The sequence below is a fragment of the Mugil cephalus genome, chromosome 9, assembly GCF_022458985.1.
Source record: "Mugil cephalus isolate CIBA_MC_2020 chromosome 9, CIBA_Mcephalus_1.1, whole genome shotgun sequence".
In the NCBI taxonomy this organism is placed as follows: domain Eukaryota; kingdom Metazoa; phylum Chordata; class Actinopteri; order Mugiliformes; family Mugilidae; genus Mugil; species Mugil cephalus.
Window position 1 is genome coordinate 24,257,488 of NC_061778.1, and position 19,234 is coordinate 24,276,721.

Below are 19,234 nucleotides of genomic sequence, written 5' to 3' on the forward strand. Positions count from 1 at the left end.
AACATTACACTCCCTTATGGAAATGAGACTGATCAGCTGCACGAGTCAGACTGAGGTCGCCCTAACACTTAGAGGAAATGATGAATACTAGAATTATATTTCTGTCTCAATGGGTTTCGTGATTAGTATCACACGAGATTGTATGGGGCAATAAAACATGCAAAGGTTTCCTGTGGAGTGCCACCTCTTTGCTCAAACAAGATTTAATTACAAAAAACCTTCACCATGCTTATCTGCCAGTTTTGCTGCAACTGTCATTAATATTATGAATTTGATTAAGTAATCTGATGAACTGCAGCATGTGGCATTCTGCGTCAATTTCTAATGTGCTTTTATTTTGGGATCATGTGATACAGACATCTACATTCACTATACATACACTCCATAAACACTGTGCTGTTCATCAAAGGGATTATAACATCCAGTCCTATTTAACATTCTGATCTGAGTAGCCTGGAAGTGTTTTTGTGCAGACTGTACTTGACCGAAACTTGGCTGAGCTCAAACCTTGCATCCATGTGTTTCACCTGCAGTGGTGCGTTTGTTCCATGTAATTTACTAAATGATTTTTCCATCGCTGCTTGCAGTTTGCTTTGAAGGTTGCACACTGTAATGTTGTAATGCCGGCCAGTTTTATGAGGCTACATCCGGGGGCCGGGATGAAGTGCCCCGGGGGACCCCACCATGGTCTAAATCCCACACACCCCCATGCAGCTTCTCTCGATCACCGCCAGACGACTCTCTCTCCCTCTCTCTCCGAGTCTCTGAGGCCAAGCCCCGCCTCTGGCAGGTTGCGGGGCGGAGCCTGGCCGTGCGGGGCCGGGAGGCAGTCAGAGCGTCTCTCGCCACAGCTGTGCTCCGCTCTTTGTCGGTCTGTGCTCTCCTGCGCTCTTCTGTCCGGGCACAAGGATACAAAGAGAGGGACATACGGCATGAAATAGACATGAGGTCTGCGGGGGCAACAGAGGGGACACGCACAGCCTGACCGGACCGCAGTTCAGCCCGAATACGGATACTATTATCTCCTGGCTGGATACGGAGATTCGCCGATGTGCGCACTGGATTTTACCCACCAAATAGTGTCCAGATCGGGGGGAGAGGGGTGGACGTTGTCGCGCAGGTAGGATTTTTTTATGTCGCCTCGACTACAGAGACGTGTTGAGTTTGTATTCGGTCTGTTCTCAAATCTGCTGCGCTGTAACAAACCACCCCGTGTGCCTGCTGCAGTGCTCGGTATTTAAAAGCTGAAAGTCCACAGTGCGTAAAGCTCCTGGTCTGCTGAATAAGTGCTTCTTAACGAGAGCAAAGCTGCCGTGGCGTGCTGGTGGTGGTGGTGGTGGTGAAGTAAAACGCCGGGGTGCCCCGTGTGTCTTTTGTCGTTGCTCCGCTGCAGTGCTGCCTCTGTGTGTGCGTGTATGTGTGTGTGTCAACTGTAGCCTACGTGCAAACTTGCTCGGGCAGCGATGTGTAAGCGGCACGTAGACGGCAGGGGCCGCGTATCGGACTCCCGTGATCAAAATATATAGTCCCGGGAGAGGGAGGTTTTGTTACAGTGATGATTTTATCGCTCCTGTTCGGATACGCAGCTGTAATTGTGGGCATGACGTTAGCCGGAGACCAAAGGCACCGGAATAGAGGCAAAAGACGCGCACGCAGTTACACTAATGTCCTCGTCTTCTATGATTAAACTGGTGCTCGAGTTCCCTGCAGCAGGATTAGGTAATATTTTTACGCTTTGGTTCCTGGCTGCGCTAAAGTACACGAACCTATCATCGCTTCCCAAAACCAGAGACAGTATAACAGGCTGTCCTGTGACATAAGGGCTGTAATGAGTCCGATCGTTGTCCTGGGGTCATTCTGGGATCAGTCCAGACTAGCTTTAGGTGGCGAGCGAGTTTCATTTCAGCAGGGCGACGGGTTTTACCCAAGAAAGGAAAGAGGAGCTTTCACGATTATTTTTTGTGGCATAGTAGCTCCTCCGACCAACCTATTAATCATTGCTTTATGCGCCAGGATGACTTCACCTTTGGAAAATAAGATTATAGGATTATGCGAGTTATCTTTGATGACTACCTCTCTCTCTGTCTGTCTCTTTTAGGACTGTCGGGATTTAGGAGCGGGCCATGGATAAAACTTTGCACATTCTCCATAAATCCGCAGACGGTGGGCCGGCTGGGATCTCCCTGGACATGAGTTTAAATATGGACGACGGAGAGGGCTTCACGGAACAGCAGATCGTGGGGCTCCCGGACAAAATACCTCTGGTGAAACCTTATTTTAAGAAGAAACAGAGGAAATTGGATGCTAAATGCCTCCACCGCGCCCTGGAGGATCCTATACTGACCACTTTGCTGAGCACGGACACGCTGGTCTCTGGGGATGGGGTGTTTGTTCCCCGGAACCAGCCGGGCCGGACGCCGGGTAACCTGTGCGCTGCGGCTGTGGTGAAACAGAACTGTATGGGCCAGGTGTGTCTCAAAGGAACGGGAGCTGCTGAAGACGCCACAGCTGCGGCGGGGGTTGGGGGGTTGATGACCCGGGACGTTGATGTGGAGATAGCCGATACTACTGCGGAGCTGGAGGAGACAGAGAGGCGAGCGGAGCGACCCAAGATTGCGGAATCTAACCCTGACTGTTTTCAGCCGTGCCTCAAGGCAGCCGGGAGCACAGTGACGGTAACACCCCCGGGCAGGGATTTATCTCCCACAGTTGCACCCCAAGCTACTCACCAAGAGGGGGCCATCAAAAGCAACGACCTCCTAACCTCTGGGGCTAAGAATCTTCCAGTCAAAGACTGCACTGGAATCCAGGACCCGCACCCCCTCCTCCTGCAGCCTGACAAAGGGGTGCTATTTGAGGATAAAAGCGAAGAGGCCTCCCTGGACCTGGTTTTTGAATTGCTCACCCAGCTTCAGTATCACACGCATCAGTCAGACTCAGTGGACATATGTGTGGATTTCCTCCAGGGACGCTGCGTTTATGGCAATGACTGTGCCCACCACCACACTGTCCTGCCCTACCACTGGCAGATCCGCAAGAGCAGCACTCAGACGTGGCAGAGCGTAGTGGACGACTCCCAGGAACAGCTGGAGAGATTGTACTGCAACCCTGACAATGAGCAAGTCAGGCTCAAGTTTCAGTAAGTACCCCGCTTCCCTGCAACCTGTAGACCTGAGCCATTCATTTCTCTGCAGACGCCCTTGGGTTGGATCCTGCAGAGGGAAGCAATAACGGTGTCTGTTTTACTGATCTGGATCTGTGCCATCTGTGTAAGAGGGTAGGGGGGCAATTCACTTTCAATTCAATCAACCCAGAATAGGAACTGAAACCACAATTTGTGAATATGTGGAAGTTCGTCCGCCTTCAAACTTTTCTGTTTATTCCACACAACATTTAGCGCAGCGTTAAAGCAGAACAAGTTTCACATTGCGACAAATGTTCCTCCAACTGGATCAATAGAAAGGGCAGTGCACTGCAGTAAATTGTTGTGTTGTAAGTACTGCTGAAAAGACTGCTGTGCGGTAAATTGATAGGCACTTGTGACATGGCAACAATGGTGCAGTAAGCTGATAGGCTGCCTGCGAGTGATAAGCCACGTCTGGTTCCGTGTGTTGGACACTGTAGACATCGGCCTGAACGTCCGCTTTGGTTTCACCACCAGCAACAAACTGAAGGTTTCGGCTCTACAGGTGTTCTGTCTGTGTGTGTGGCTGGAGGATTGTAGTCAGGTGAATGTTCAATGTGGGTGGGTGTTACTTTCACGGTTCCATGTTGAGCAAATGTGATTTATGTGTGGACGTTGAAACGAGCTCATTAGTCCCCTTGGCCTTCACGTGCCATCAAGTTAATGTGTGCTCCACATGTATCTTTTTATTTGAACTGCTATCGTGCCCTTGTGCAGGCATGGCACCGTATCTCCTGATATTGGTTATCTCGTTTCCTGTATTTCCCTGCTTCCAAGCCCTGCCCTTTGATTGACTGGAGCACCGTCCAAACCAGACTTTACAGCCTTCACGGCAGTGAGCTGTGAACTTCCGTGACCCTCGGTTGCCTTGTGCGGTCAGTGACACAGACGCACTTGGCAGCTTCTCTGCTTCCCTCGGTCGGAGACACGCACACGGCTGTGTACATTCACACCCACACACACATGCACGCACTGCTTGGCACGCAGACACTCGCACGGATCGGCTGCAGAGGGAAGCTGAGTGGCTTGCAGTGCTCTCACGCATGCATCTTAGCAGACAGAGATAAACCTCTCTTTGACTCTCTCACACACACCCAGAAGATACACATACATGCTAGCACTTGGCAAGCCACAGTGGGGTGACATAAAGGAGCATGCACTGTTTCCTGTGAAACCGTGCTGTGTGCAAGCATATTTATACACGAGCGCTCATAATGACTCTGCAGGCCCTGTTCTGAGCACACGTTGCGTATCGCTGCTTATCGTTTGTTCTCTTTAAATTCTCCGCTCTTGACAGGAAAATGTGCCTAAACAAATTACACAATATATTTAGTCACAGTATTGTCTCAGTCCGGTTAGGGGTGTAGTCTATGTTAGCATTGTACCCTTAAATCTATGAACCACATCCAAACCTCCAATCACATTTAAATAGCCATGTGTGTTTGTTTATGTCTGTGTATATGCAACACACACACACACACAAGCCTGTTTTTGTTTGACCTGTTGACTCATGTTTTCAGCTGAAACTCTATGCAAAGTGCATATTGCTCACTAAACAGGATATGCACCTGGAGGTGTCAACCTAGATTCTTCAGAAGCCTTCTGAGTGTGTTACACCAGCAGACAAAGCAATCTGGATCTCTCCACTGAAACTCTAGCATTAAACTAGAAATACCAGAATCATTTTGACGGTAAATGTCAGGTACATTTGCACCGCGTCTCCTTGAATTGCAGCCATAATCAAGATTTTTGTCCTTTGTACTTACCAAAAGCCACTCTAATGTATAACGTACTCAACAATATATCATATTTATGTTGCGATTAGTGTGTAAAATATTTTTACTTCTTTGGCCACACATTTTTTTTTGTGGCGGAAAGCTTGTCTGGAACCGCTCCATAGAGATTTGCCCCGACCAATCAGATTGTTTGGTTGAGCGTTATGCTGGGATGGACAGGAGAGCGACAGTGACGTAGTCTTACGACTGAGTGCTGGCACTGATTGTTTGTTGAAGCACACCTCATAACGATACCAAATGATGTGTTACCAGACTGATATTGTGATAAGAAGTCACACAGACATATAGATAATTAGTATTTAACACACTTGTAGGTGCCGTTACAAGCATGACACTGGTTAAATTCCATTTAAGTGGACCACTCCAGGCTCTGAACCCATTAGAAGTGGGACTGTCACTGGCAGAAAAGTGTTAAGACTATGGCTGAAGTGTATTTTCTTACCCTGACCGTAAAAAACAGGTTTGACTGTTTGTGAATGGTCGAGTGGCAACACTAATATTCCTGAAACCAACGACCTCTCTGGCAAATAACAACCCAACTAGAAAGCATAAGGCCAGGCCTGTGAATGGACAGTTGACGCGTCTCTGGTGGATCCCAATATAATGAAATAGTTTGTTTCAGTGTTGTGTTGGCGATGGGCGGATTCAGCGTGAGAGTGGTGCAGCCTGTTAAGTCAGAAACCGGGGAAAGTCAGCGAACTGTTCTGGTTATTCAGTGCTCAGTTCAACCATGTACTCAAAGCTTTGTGTTGCGCTGGGTGTGTGTGAGAGCCCTTTTGATGCCTCCTCTTTACAAATGCAACCCAGCTTGTCTTTTCATGCTCGCAAGTACACACACACGCAGAGGGTGAAGGCATCGCCGTGGTTACTAAACCCAAATGATAACATCGTTAGCGATATAAAGAGCAGCAGATGACTTAACAAGCTCTGCTGTCGGTATGGCAACGCGGCCCTGTTTTGCCTTGTGCCTCCTGTGTGCGGCAGGAAAGGAGGAAAAGGACAGAAAAGAAGTATTTTTCTTCACGTATCTGCATCTGATTATGCGCTGAGCGGCCTGTTGAGGTGCGCGCATGCTAGTGTGTGTTCCGCGCACCGGCTGAGCTGTTTCCCATGTGTGTATGATCCATAGCACAGGTTAATCCCATCCATATGATAAGCAGGAATGGAAGTCTGGCTAATCCGCCTTACTCATGGACTCAGCAGTAAGGAGGAATGTCGCAGTCATCGCTTCTAAAAGTTATACTGTAATAATCCTCCTCCGTGGAGTTGCTTGTTAACAGATTTACTCGGCTCTGTGGCGTGTGAGAGAAGGAAAGTGTGTTAAAAATAAATATATTTAATCTCATTTCTGCTTGGCTGATTAGGGCATTTCGTGACATCTATAACTTACAGGGAAACAAGGTCTCGACCAAATCTCCCGTAATTAGGCCAATTTCCTGTAATATCTGTGACTTTAGGACTTCAAAAACATCGCACTCTCTTTTAAATAACCTTGGTGAGGTCCACTTCTGTGTGTGTGCGTGTGTGCGAGTGATAAAGACAGACTCTTTTGTCAGCCAGGTGATAAAAGCCTTGCTTGTCATTAACTGACATAAAGAGTCACTGAGTACTAAGGACAGAGCGACCTGACACCAAGGTGTGTTAGTGTGTGTGTGTGTGTGTGTGTGTGTGTGTGTGTGTGCATTTTTGTGTTTATATCGCAGGGATTCCATTTTACGTTGCCACATCACGAATCAAAGAAAATCAAGGATAGCTGTGCCTCAGCGAGCTTGTTTGTGTGCACGAAAATAAGTAGTGTCAAGATAATCAGTGTGCATCCACTGTGTGTGTGTGTGTGTGTATTTGTGTGTGTGGGGATATAACGTGTCAGACAGATCATGCCATGAATCAGAGGGGCGAGGTCTGGGTCGCTCTGCCTCTCATTACTCTCGAGTCTGCCTCCCTCCCTCCATCGCTTTTACTCCTCCTCGCCGCCTCCTGTTTTTTTTTGGCCATCGTGCGCTAGATTTCATTGTACCATTCATCTTTGCCTGTCTCGGTATCATTTTTTCACTCCTCCGTTGTCCCCCGAGGGCCTAAAATGTTAGAAAATATGTGAAAATGTATGTTTGCTCTTAAGCAAAAGCACCCTTTCTCTGTTTTACTTCCCAGCGCCCAGCCTCTGAGGTGTCGCCATGTATTCATTTTAATGCAGAACTAAAGTGCTTATCTCCACCATTTTTATCTCGTGTTTTATAACTTCACGAATTACACCCTGGGCAGCTTTAAAAATGTTCAAAAGGGGTGAAAGGACAGAGAGAGGACACTGCTTAATGATGTGGACAGAAAGATCCACTCACACGGGAACAATCTAGTACATTCAAGAGACGTCGGCGTACGTCTTTCCGTGGTTGGCTTCGCTTGCGGCCTTTAGAGCAAGAAAAAAAATGGAATCAAATGAATCTCATTTAAATAGATAAGTTGAAAGTCAGCAGGGTTTAGCATGAGGAACTAACAGTAACCCATGACATCAAGGCAGCGCGAGTGTAAAAGGAACCTTCGTCAGCAGATTTGGTTGACTGGCTTATCTAGGCGTGACTGGATGAAGTTTGCATGTGTGTACACGAAGCTGTCGAAAGAATGCGTGTGTGTGTGTGTGTGCGTGTGCGTACAGGAGTGTGAGTCTACTTTTTTTTCTTTCCCTAGCTGGTGACGCTCACAATGGCATGACTGATGCAGGAATGCGGGTCCTTGTATGTACAGCCGTGAGAAAGTTGGAAGGTGTGTGTGCTCGAGGCAGTGCGAGGGGGGGATTAAAAGTCGTTTTGACAGTGCACCGAGTTTTTTCTTTAACCTTTATTTATCCAGGGAAACATTTTGCTGAGCACACAGACTCTCTCTCTTTTCAGTTAGCAGCCACTACAAGAACAAAGCAGGTCTGGTGCAGTTTCAGAGCCACTTGCTTTGCTCAAGGGCTTCCTTCTTTTACGGCTGCCCCCTCCCTAGCCTGCAGTAAGGGTTACTATTCAAAAGCCGTTTTCCTTAAGTGACAAAAGCCATTTTAAATGCGGCGTGTGCATTTGTGCGCGTAGCTTTGCCAGCGGACTGACGTTTGAAACATGGTCACCGGCCTTGCGTCGTGGGCGTGCTTTGCATCCCTTTCCAACTTTTGATTGTCCCGCGCGTTGAAAGCACGGAATCTCGGTGCACTTAATTTAAGTGGCAGAATTTTATTTTTAGAAAAGACTCAAACTAGTCAGGGAGCAAAGGGACAAGGACTGTGCCAGCGAGACAGGGTGTGTGAGAGGTTGATACGGAGGTAATCAATGAGGTGGGGAGGCTGCCTGTAAATGCGACAAAGCTCACTTCCTCTTAAAGAAACTGGAATATTTGTGCACGCACCACAAGTCACTCTTGAGTTCACACACACACACACACACACACACACACACACACACACACACACACACACACACACGCAGAATCTCTTGTCATCGTAACACACTGTTACAGGCAGAAACTGTTCTATACTGATACAGTAAATGCCATGCAGGTGCACGGCATGTGCTTTAGTTCTCAGACTGAAAAAAAACAGAACAGAGACGTGCGGAAAGACCGAAAGAAGCAGTGAAACGGGGAACACAGTGAATGTACGACGGAACAAAGTGAGAAAAATACAAAGAAACTAAGCGAGCAGAAGAAAAGTCGCTGACCAGAGGTGAAACAGAAAATGCACCGCGTTCTCTGTTAATTTATTTCTACTGCGTCTTCATTTGCTGGCTTTTCTCTTCCTTCCTTATTAGCGCTCTCCTGATTCTGTTGCTGCGCTTAACTGTGTAATTAACATTTTTGTTTGCTGTTCGTGCAAAACTGAAATGCTTTTTACCGATATGAGGTCTGGAAATCAGGTGGGCATTATCTGTGTGCCTGGTCTTTCTGATAATCTGGTGATCTGATAGTGACTCACTCCACAGTTACTGTTTTGTTTCTGCACGTGCTCAGTGAATGAACTCTCATTTCACTTCCTCTTACAGACATGCAGTGACACTATGAGTTAGCAGAAACAGACTGTAAATATAGTGTTTAGAACTACTATTTCTATGTCCGTATGTGCATGTTTTTGGAAAGTGACTCCTGGCCTGTTATTATCACCTCCCTGACAGAAACTGATGCGTGTGCTTGTGTGATCCCGCTGACCAGCAACTGCACTCGCAAGCAGGCGAAACTGAATGCTTGCGCACTGCGTACTCATTGTAATATGCGGTTTCTCTGCTTCAGGCTGACTAATAAGGAGGTTTACACATTCCTCAACTTCTTTTTGTTTTCATATGTGAACCGTCTAAACACGTCCTTTATATTTAGAAGAAACCAGAGAAACACAAATTACCAGAAAGCACTCGTCGTTCTTGACGCACATATTCCCAGACAGATAGACACTTATGAATGTCTAACATTTGACATTACTTCCGCTTAGGTCCTCGGCCGTAAAAAGTTCATGAGCCCATTAACGCAGCGCACTGTTTGCTCTGTCATTGTGGGTGTCTTTCAAAAATTTTCATGATTTCACATGCGTGCAGCTGCATGTACAGTATGTGCGTGTCTGTCTGCCTTCCATGCCATAGCGTGCCAGGCTATGATGCCCACATCCATGTAAGTGGTATGTCTGACCCAGAAAGGATTTGCCCGAGGCCCTATGGAGGACTAATATAGAGAGACTGATGCACACGACCCGCCCCTGTCCAGACAAAGAGAGGTTAAGGGAGGGTGTATGAACGGGACAAGCTCGCGTGTGTCTGCTGTTTTTTTTTTAAACACTTACTAGCAAAGGGCAATCTCGCTGTGTGTGCTGATGATCAATGACTTCTCTACAAGGGGGCAGGCAAAGCTTCAAAGTAATAGTTGAGCATTTTGGGACGCTTATTAGCTTTCTTTGTTGGGAGTTAAATGAGAGTTCATGGAGCTACATATAGGAGGTAATTAGTTTCGCATAGCACAAAGACCAAAAATAGGGAGGGACTGGAAGCCTGGCTGTACCCAAGGTGACAGATTCCACCCACCAGAGCCCTAATTAACTTGGTATACTAATATAAGCTAACAAGCTAACCGAAACGGCCAAACGGCTTAGCTACAGATATGACTGTAGCGTCCATCTTCCTATCTGACTCAGTATTCTGCGGGCGTCACGGTGATGTTTTCGTTCATGTGTGCCTTGTGTATTTTAAGTGTATTCCCTGCTTACGTGTGGCAAGAAAGTCACGTATTTGATGCCATGTGACTCATCCTGAGCGAGCAATTAGAGGTTTGGGCGTCTTGCTCCAGGGCACGTGGGTTAAATTAAGGTCCCGTCTGCAGCCACATGTTTGATCACACGGCCGCCGATGAAAATACAAACTGTGACCATTTAACAACAAGGTGCCACAGCCACATGTTAGCTGACCGTGTGAGCGCCTGCCTCCCTCACGGCAGTCCCTCATTCAGTTCATTCAGTGATGTCAACCTTGTGTTTCAGGGGCCGAGTGTTTACCCTGGACTTCGGGGCGATGCGAGTGTGCGACCTCGAGTTCGACTGCGTCCGCCGGCTGACCACTCCGCCCAGCCCACTGCCCGCCCCCCCAACGAACGCGAACCCCACCCCCAGCTGCCACACGGTGTGGAAGTACTACTGCAGAGACAACTTTGGCTGGAGGGAATACTCCGAGGTGAGTCATTCAGTGCACGCTCTGCGAACACCAGGGCCAGACACATTAACGTCGCCAACCCCAATCAATTGTGTAGCCTCTGTGGTGGGATCGATTTAGATAACACATACAATCTAATCAGCCTTTGTGACACAGCTGTGCCCAACCAACGGCAGTCCGTTCCGCCAAATCAGTAGAAAGTATTATAAGTAGTATAAGGACAATGGCACCTATTATCACCACAGCTTTTTGTCATTTTAACAACTGGGCACGCTCCACTGACATTTCCCTCTTCCTCCTTCCTCTATTGAATGAAAATGCAGAACAGACTTTGGCAGAAAATTACAGGCAATTCAGTCTGAATTCTTCTCTATGTCCCCCCCTCCTGCTTTTTTTTTTAAAAATTTTGTCCTACTTCATGTCCTTCTCTACAGCCGGTGGTGAAGCTAATAGAGGAGGCGAGTTCGAGGGGACTTAAGGAGGTGCGATTCATCACACTCCAAAACCAGTATATCCTCAACATCAGGGAGGGCTTCCAGCAGAACGCTGTGTTCGGGTTCAGGCGGCAGATCAAGAAGCGGCCCATGTTCATGTCGTCTGTGATACTCACGCCACACCTGCAGTAAGTAAACACGACTGACGCTCAATCTCAGCCTGTGCTGTTACGGTTGGGAGGTCAGCACCAACGTACTCCCAGCTACAATCCACAGGTTGATTTTAGTTTTATCAACCAATTTTGATCCAAACCACATTTCTAACGCATATTAACTGTAATCAATTGTACTCCGTGGCATTGTCACTGATGTCAGCATGCAGGCATCACCAAGCTGCTAATGTGTCCTGTTAGCAGGTTGAGCTGACAGAGATGCTCGCACATCTACACATACTTGCCAATATGGAAGCTGTTTGGATGCTAACAACCATTGTCTCTGTACAGCCCATTAACCTCTCCAAAGGAGGGCCAAATATTTGAGTGAAGTCTGAGGTTTGGTACGAATACATCATAAAGGGAATCAGAGCAGTTTTTCTGTTTTCATTCATACTCTGGCAGAGCAACGTCAATCATTTAGCACGCAGATTTCAACAGAGAACATTTAGCATTTTGGACGAGCAGCAACTATTCTAACCCTCAATTTACGCAGAGTTCCTGCCAGCGTGTAAAAAGTCACTCACGCAGAAAGTTGGCTCTGAAATGCGTGTCACACTGTCTCTGCGTGGCTCTCCGTGTTCTCTGAGCGTCATGAGTTCCTATTTGGAGACATGCAGGCACACAGAGGTTGGTACACGATGCTAATGTCACAGTCAGGGTTGCATTCTTGAAATCCTATGAACTCCGCATTCGCCTTTAATCCATTCCAGCGCTGCTTCACAACGGCAGCCGGAGCTAAACCTGAAACCTGCATCACACTTATTGTATCAACACTTATTACGGATTGGATTTTTTTGCCAATCAGAAAAAGGCCCGAGCCAGAAAGAAAATGCGATAATGAGGCAAATTAGAAGAAGGGGAAAGTCGACAAATCTTTTAAGGGAAACAAAAACATCAATGCCCCCCGTCCCTCTCCAGCTCAGCAGGACCCATATAAGCAATTAAATTTCTTTTTCTCCAAACGTCCTGTCTCCTGACTATGAAGCGATCTGCCTCGCAGCATTGCCCCAGCCTTATTTCTGAAACAAGTGACAGTAGATTGGAAACAAGTGGAGTCATTTCACCCCATTTGCAGGTTTTTTTTCACTTCCTTTGCCGAGCAGGCTGCTGTAGCGGTGTCCTGCCAGTTTCCCACACGGAGCGAACGCCGGAACGAGCTGTTCCTACCGGGCCCCAGCAGTCAAGGGAAGACAAAATGGAGAGCAGGAGATGGAAGAAGGAGAGAGAAAATTAGATGGAGGAAGCATGAGACGGATAGAGAATGAGGAAGAAAAGAGACGGCGAGCTCGAGAGCTCTGCTGAGGAAGTGAGGGAGGCCTAAATGGTTTCCAGACTGGGTGCACAGCGGAGTGGAGCTGTTGAGTGAAGGAGTGTGACATGTTAATGTGGGAAGCCGGAATTTGGATCGAGGGATTTGTTCATGGGACTTTGTCATCTGCTTGTTATGTGTGCGCTTCAGTTAATCACTTAGCAGGAGGAAGAATCTGATCAGGGTCACAAAATGAGGACAAAAGGCTGGTTCCAAGGAGGCCCGCAGTTAAAGCCGTAGTATTCAGGCTTTAAATGAAACGTGTTTCTAGGGGAATGAATGTAAGTCAGCGCAGTGTCCTCCCAAGTGACCACAGCAGTTTGTGTGTGTATCCGGAACAATCTGTGCTAGGCTTAGAGGTTGAGGTCATTAGCTTGATTGGCACTCTCCCTTGCTCCCTCCCCACCTCTCCCCCCTTTCCTTCTGCCATCTCTTTTTCCTGATGATGTTATTTTCAGCCGTCTCCTCCCTCTCTCCCTTCCCTTGTTATCGGTCCTAATCTTTCTCCCTTTCACTCTATCGCTCCCCAACTCCATCATTCTCCGGTTATCTGTCCCTTTTCATTTCACACTTGTTTTCTGCAGCAGGCTGTCTGTGATCTCTTCAAAGCGCACGGGGAATACAGACATCGATTGGTGAGGGAGGGGGGGATAAGATGAGATGAGAAAGAGAGAGAAAAGAGATGAGAAAACCTGTCACACTAATTCAGAGCCGCACTGATCACAGTCTCTTGACGACACCTACACACACACACGCACACACACGCTTCTTTATGGCTGATAGAAGTAACAGCATTTACACTCAGAGAGCGACAACTTGACAGCCCGACTCCTGTTATTGACTCAAATGCCAGACATAATAGTTTTTTTGTCACTTCCATGACAGCTCCACAATTGGCATTTTTATTTCCCCTCTCCCTCTTGTTCTCGCTCCTGTCTCTCCCTCACTTTGCCTCCCCCCCCTCAGTCCTGTTTGGTGTCTGGCTTTCATTTTTGCGCTGCCCCGTTGCTTTGTTTGGTCGGTGACGGCTGCTGTGGAGCTGCTCCACGGTGCAGTGATGTCATTGTTGACAGTCAATGCAGCGAGATTTTGAACGTGCAGACGTGTCGGTTCGCTGCGGCGGTTTTGTTTTACGTTTGGATGCGGCTCTGATTGGAAGCACATGGGAATGTGTGGCTGTAGGAAGGTGGAGGTAGCACACTGGGACGTGGGGTTTTTCGTTGCCGTGCGGGCCCGCGACGGTGCTTAAACCGGCCCTCAGCAGACACGGACAATAGCAAAAAAAAAACAAAAAAAACGCCATTTGACTATGTGCAGCAACTAACATTTCCACATAAAGCACATCTTGATCAGAGTACTCATCTGTTCTGATCCAGTTCCACTTCTGTATGTGAGGGCTCAGGGTTGGCCGATGCACTAAGATGTGTACTTTATGTGACGGCCTAAAAGAAAAATTCAGCCAAGTATGAATATTTTCTGATGTTTATTGAGTCATAGCATGTATGTAATTAACACCGTTTTGTGATAAGGGCTGAATTACATAATGTTTTCCAGTAACCCTTCTGTCAAGTTCATTTATAGGAAGCTATGTCAAAACCCGTCAGAAATTCCCAGAGCCCAAACAGATGACTATTCATGTATTTGTTTCGACAGATATTAGGAAATTTTCCCCCACAGAGTAACATATATTGCCACTCATTGCATCATTTTTTTTTCCAGGACTTTGGGCGGCCTCTCTTTATCCCCTCTCCCCTGTTCGTCCTCCTCGTCCTCCTCGTCCATGGACCTCTCCACGTCACACCCCCTCTCGCCGACAACCACCAACCCGCCCAGCCTTTTCCCTGAAACGTGGCTGCCCATGACGATGAGCCAGGACTTCCTGCGCGTGCCCGTGTCCCGCGAGGACCGCAGCTACAGGACGGTGTACAGCCTGTTCCACAAGACGGTGTCGGAGACCAAGTTCCGTATCATTAAAATACAGCGTGTGCAGAACCCCTTCCTCTGGGAGAAGTACAAGAGGTGAGAGCTGCTGCATTTTGTCCTTTTTAAAAACACTCCCTCCGTGCTGCAGGTACTGTCTGTTGATCTGACCACAAAATCGTGACTTATTTCCATAAATCCTGACCTGTAGCTGTAACGTGTTTATGCCAGGGCCAGGAAGTGAAGCCGCTGGCAGGATCGCGTGCATTCACTTCTTTTGCATGCTGTTTTTTTTTCTCCCTCATTTAAAGGCTGCACATGAAGCTGTGGTGTCTGACGGTGGCGCACTTGCGGTTGTGTTACTGAACGTAGTTCTGCAGAATTGATCACCAGCTGCTATGTCATAAATGGCACGGCGGCAGACCTGGGTTTCTGAAATATTATAAATCCACGACGATGCTAAAGTAGAACCAGAAGAGTGCGAGCACAGAGCTTATCTGTCATATTTTGCCGCTTTTGGAACAAAACAGATAATCAACATTTTATCCAGATATGTGTTGTTGAACTGAAGAATGCTGCAAATCCAGCTGTGTATGTTCTTCTAGGCAGAAACAAGAATGAAAAATCCTTAACAATAAACACAGAGAGAATGATAAACAGTGTAAGAGGAAGAAAATTAAAAAAAAAAAAAGAACATGGTGCAGATGGGAGCAGCTGTGTGGGACTTCGTGAGAACAGTTGACAGTGGTGTGTGAGCGCAGCAGATGGAGAGATGTTGGGTGATGGCGATGTTCCTGTCTTGAACACAGTGGGCTAACCGCTGCGGTTTGAGCAGGGCAGGTCCTATCAGCTGTGACAGTTAAACTCTCCCACACTGACTGGCACCACACGGTTTCACAATGACTGAAAGTGTGTGTTTGTGAATGTGCATGACGCCGCCTCTGAAAGTGATGCCCCCGCTGAATGTCAGTTGATTTCCTCTTCCCACACTCAGGAAACCATAACTGCTCGCTTGCGTGTCTGCGTGTGTGTGTATTGGCGTGCGAGCGGCTGGTTGTTGATCTGAAGGGAAGGGAGCAGCTTCTCCCTAAATTTGGATAGCGCTAGGAAATGAAGCGTGCGCCTTCGATGTGTGTGTGTGTGTGCATAGCTGGATGCGTGCAGTGACAGTCCGCGTTAGGTCACGAGCTGCAGGATCAGGCGAGGTCACGCCTGGGTCACAGCCTCTCTGGCTCGAAACACGCTCTCCTCTGCATGCCTGATTGATCCTCTCACATCAAAAGTCCTGCGTGAATGTGTTTCTCAAGAAGCCAATTAGGCCCCGCGGTGGTAACCAGCTTTAGAGCAAACAGTGGTGTGAATAGAAATGACTGTGCGCCTCCAAAGTGTTTAATATTTAATCATTTAAGAGATGATCTGTCTTTGTGTATCCGCCTGTTAGTTTGTGTTGCTCCAGGTTTATTATTTATTATCAATATATTATGTGTAGCGACCCACTGACACTGTCCCTCTCCCCGTTCAAACAGGAAGAAGGAGTACATGTCGCGGCGCATGTCCGAGATGGACCGGCTGCTGAGCGAGCGCCACCTCTTCCACGGAACCTCGGCCGACGTGGTGGAGGGCATCTGCAAGCACAACTTTGACCCGCGGGTCTGCGGCAAGCACGCCACCATGTTTGGCCAAGGCTCCTACTTCGCCCGGAAGGCCGTCTACTCCCACAACTTCTCCAAGCGCTCGCCCAAAGGAGTCCACTGCATGTTCCTGGCCAAAGTCCTCACTGGCAGGTGTGTACACGCACAGTTAATAACTCAGTTAAGACGTTACTGCTATTGCTGGATTGTTTGGGATGTAGGATGTTTGTCTTAGTAGTTTCCCGTTGGAAATGACATACATACGTCTATATTATTAGTGATTTAGCCATTGAATTAAATGCATGAACAGTCCAAATGCACCACTTATATTAATACTTGTTCCATAAGTTGTTTAATTCTCCCTCGTCTCAGTTGTATATGTTAGCTACGTCACCCTGCTTTGGTTTGAAAGGAACTGGAAAGAACTTAGTTTGGAAAATGCTAAATCAAAGCCGTATGCATCCTGCTTTTATTGGGGGTTTCATGGTTTAGCGTTCCTAATGAACAGTCCGGCGTGTTTGACAAGCGTGTTCCCTCTGGCACGCACCTCTTCCTAAACAACTTTCCATTTTCACCCAACCTCTCCCTCGCACTTTCGGATTAAATTTACAGAAGACATCAGCCTTAATTTGAATCATGAAAATCCCGAGGTCCTTTTCCATAAACCATCTTTCAGTCATGCTATGCATCATGCTAACCCCCCCCCCCCCCCCCCCCCCCATTCCTTAAAGTGCAAGTCAAATCTGGAGCCGCACATGTAAAACAGCTGATTTGGCTGCACCTATCATACATCACCGGCTTTGTTATGCCGCAGAGGACAGTCTGTGGTGCGCCCAGAGGATTGTGCAGGGGTTTTGAAACGCACCACACATAGCCCACCCCACCCTTAACACACACACACACACACACACGCACACTAAACCTGGGTTCAATTGCTTCCAGACCTGAGCGGGGATATACAGTACACTCCACGTGTTTGTCTGGAGCTGAAAATGTTCTTATTTTAATATGCTTTATTTATGACCCCTGAATAAGTGCTGCTGCAACGATTGATGGATGTTTGGGGCTTGAAATAAATATTTAAGAGAGGAAAAACAAACTGGTTACAGTGGAGTGGCTCATTTTATATACATGCAGTACATTAATTTCATGCACTTGCAGAAGATGCTTATATTATTTAAGGCGTCCTAAGACACACAGAAGAGCAGCAGTCTTGTAGTCATTAAATTTGGAGGAATCGTCTTTAAGATGGTAAATTATTCCTCTGACACCGCAGAAATGAAGAAGAAGTCAATGGAAATCTGTCTCTAGAGCAGCATTTAAACTCACTGGAAATACAACACCCATCGCTTTAAGGTTGTGTGACTAAGGTTTTATGTGTTTTCTTTGTTGTGTTCATGCAGGTTTACTGTAGGAAATCCCTCCATGCGCCGGCCTCCCCCCATCAACCCCCGCGATCCCTCTAGTGACCTTTACGACTCTTGCGTGGACAACTGGGTGGACCCCCAGATCTACGTCATCTTCAACGACGACCAGAGCTACCCTTACTTTATCATTCACTACGAGGAGGTACCCAGCACAGTCGCCGTCTAGGCCCTGCATCAGACCTCGGCGTCTCCGTCTGCAAATACGCCTGCGCACAGCTCGCTACGGTGGTAGACGAGCGGAGTTTGCAGCTCGCGTTGAAAAAGAACAAAGAAGACCAATACAAAGTGTGACTCGTCGTTTAACCAACGCTGCTTGAATCACTTTCGAGCGTCACCCATCTGGTGCTTGAAACATGTTTGCAAATGCTCACTGATTCAGGACTACAGTCAGTTGGATACAGCTAGACTGGACCGCACTAAGGAACAACAGACCGGGTTCTACTGGACAAAACTGGACCGGCGAAGGACAACACCTGCTCCGTCCAGTTTTCTGAGGTGGATGACATTTGAAAGCGGCTACATTGGACTTGAGTGGACTCATACACAACACTTGAGTATCAAGTAAAAGATGGGTGCCCAGTGATGCGAATCACCGGCCCAACTTACCTATTGATTTAAAGCAGATGCAGGAAAAACCAAACTTAGTCCCCTTATCAGTTTGACTTTGTCGTATGGCTGTACATGAACGTATTCCCACATCAGGACAAACGCTGTAGTAGACAGTTAACGTCCTGCCAGTACTGTGAATGACCAGCTGGCCATGTTGTTATTATTATTATTATTATTATTATTATTATTATTATTAATATTATTATTAAATAATTATGCTGAGGAAGCCACAACCAACCAATCAGAGGCTTCCATTACAACTCTGACCCTCCCATCATTCTCAGATCATAGTGAGTGTTTACCTAGCCTCCGGCCCATAAGTTTGTTTCAGATCTATGTGCTGCGTGTTTGGATCTCTTTGATTTCGTGGACATTAATATTGTGGCCTCTACAACCTGACAACGGACGTGAGTTTCAGAGGGACTTTCACAAATGGAAATCCACATACTGTAAACCTCCAGGCAGAGGATTCACATGAAGCCAGCGCTGCTCCCGGTTAATGTTTTTTTGCTTTTTGCGCCCGCCGCTTCAGGCCCTCTTTGAAGGGGCTGAAGAGCATTTAACATTTATGGTGAGACTCGGCAGCGCTGTAGCGTTTTTTTTTTTTTTGTTTGTTTGTTTTTTTGTCGACAAACCCCCTGAAACTCATCTCTCTTGGACCACTCTCTCGCTCAGAGAAAGTAGACTTTTTTTTTGAGACAAACTGTACAGGCGTTCTCTTTGTTTATATTTGAACTGTGTGCCTTTTGTTCATAAAAATGTTTATTTATGTTAGTTTAATGTAACATTGATTAATAAAGAATCTAAACAAGGAATAAACTGAGTGGCCAGCTTGTGCTTTGTTCGAATGTATTGGTCGATATTCCTGCAAACATCAATACTCAGGAAAGCGTGGGATTAATTGTGTCTTGGTGAAGAAAAAAAAAAAAAATATATATATACACAATATAGATCAATATAGATTTTCTTCATCTATTCTTTAAAGTTATTATTATTGGTCTAGGAAAATGCTGTAGTAGTTTCTGTTATTCCTTTTCAATAAACCATTTCTT

The 19,234-nt window shown here is 46.9% G+C and overlaps 1 protein-coding gene across 1 annotated transcript; it reads left to right on the plus strand.

Moving 5' to 3' along the window:
- The first annotated feature begins 825 nt into the window (after positions 1-825).
- Positions 826-18,997, plus strand: LOC125013329 (TCDD-inducible poly(ADP-ribose) polymerase). The gene is made up of 7 exons (XM_047593904.1): positions 826-1,120; positions 2,099-3,139; positions 10,469-10,658; positions 11,072-11,259; positions 14,315-14,614; positions 16,042-16,299; positions 17,550-18,997. The coding sequence occupies exons 2-7, from the start codon at positions 2,124-2,126 to the stop codon at positions 17,737-17,739; spliced, it is 2,142 nt and encodes a 713-aa protein (XP_047449860.1). The 5' UTR covers positions 826-1,120; positions 2,099-2,123; the 3' UTR covers positions 17,740-18,997.
- Positions 18,998-19,234: the final 237 nt, after the last annotated feature.

What these genes read in the sequence shown, in the direction of transcription:
- LOC125013329 (XM_047593904.1), top strand. Translation starts at nt 2,124, where the DNA reads ATGGATAAAACTTTGCACATTCTCCATAAATCCGCAGACGGTGGGCCG. An exon ending in CAAGTCAGGCTCAAGTTTCA is followed by an intron (nt 3,140 to 10,468) that starts GTAAGTACCCCG and finishes CTTGTGTTTCAG; the next exon opens with GGGCCGAGTGTTTACCCTGG. An exon ending in GCCAAAGTCCTCACTGGCAG is followed by an intron (nt 16,300 to 17,549) that starts GTGTGTACACGC and finishes GTGTTCATGCAG; the next exon opens with GTTTACTGTAGGAAATCCCT.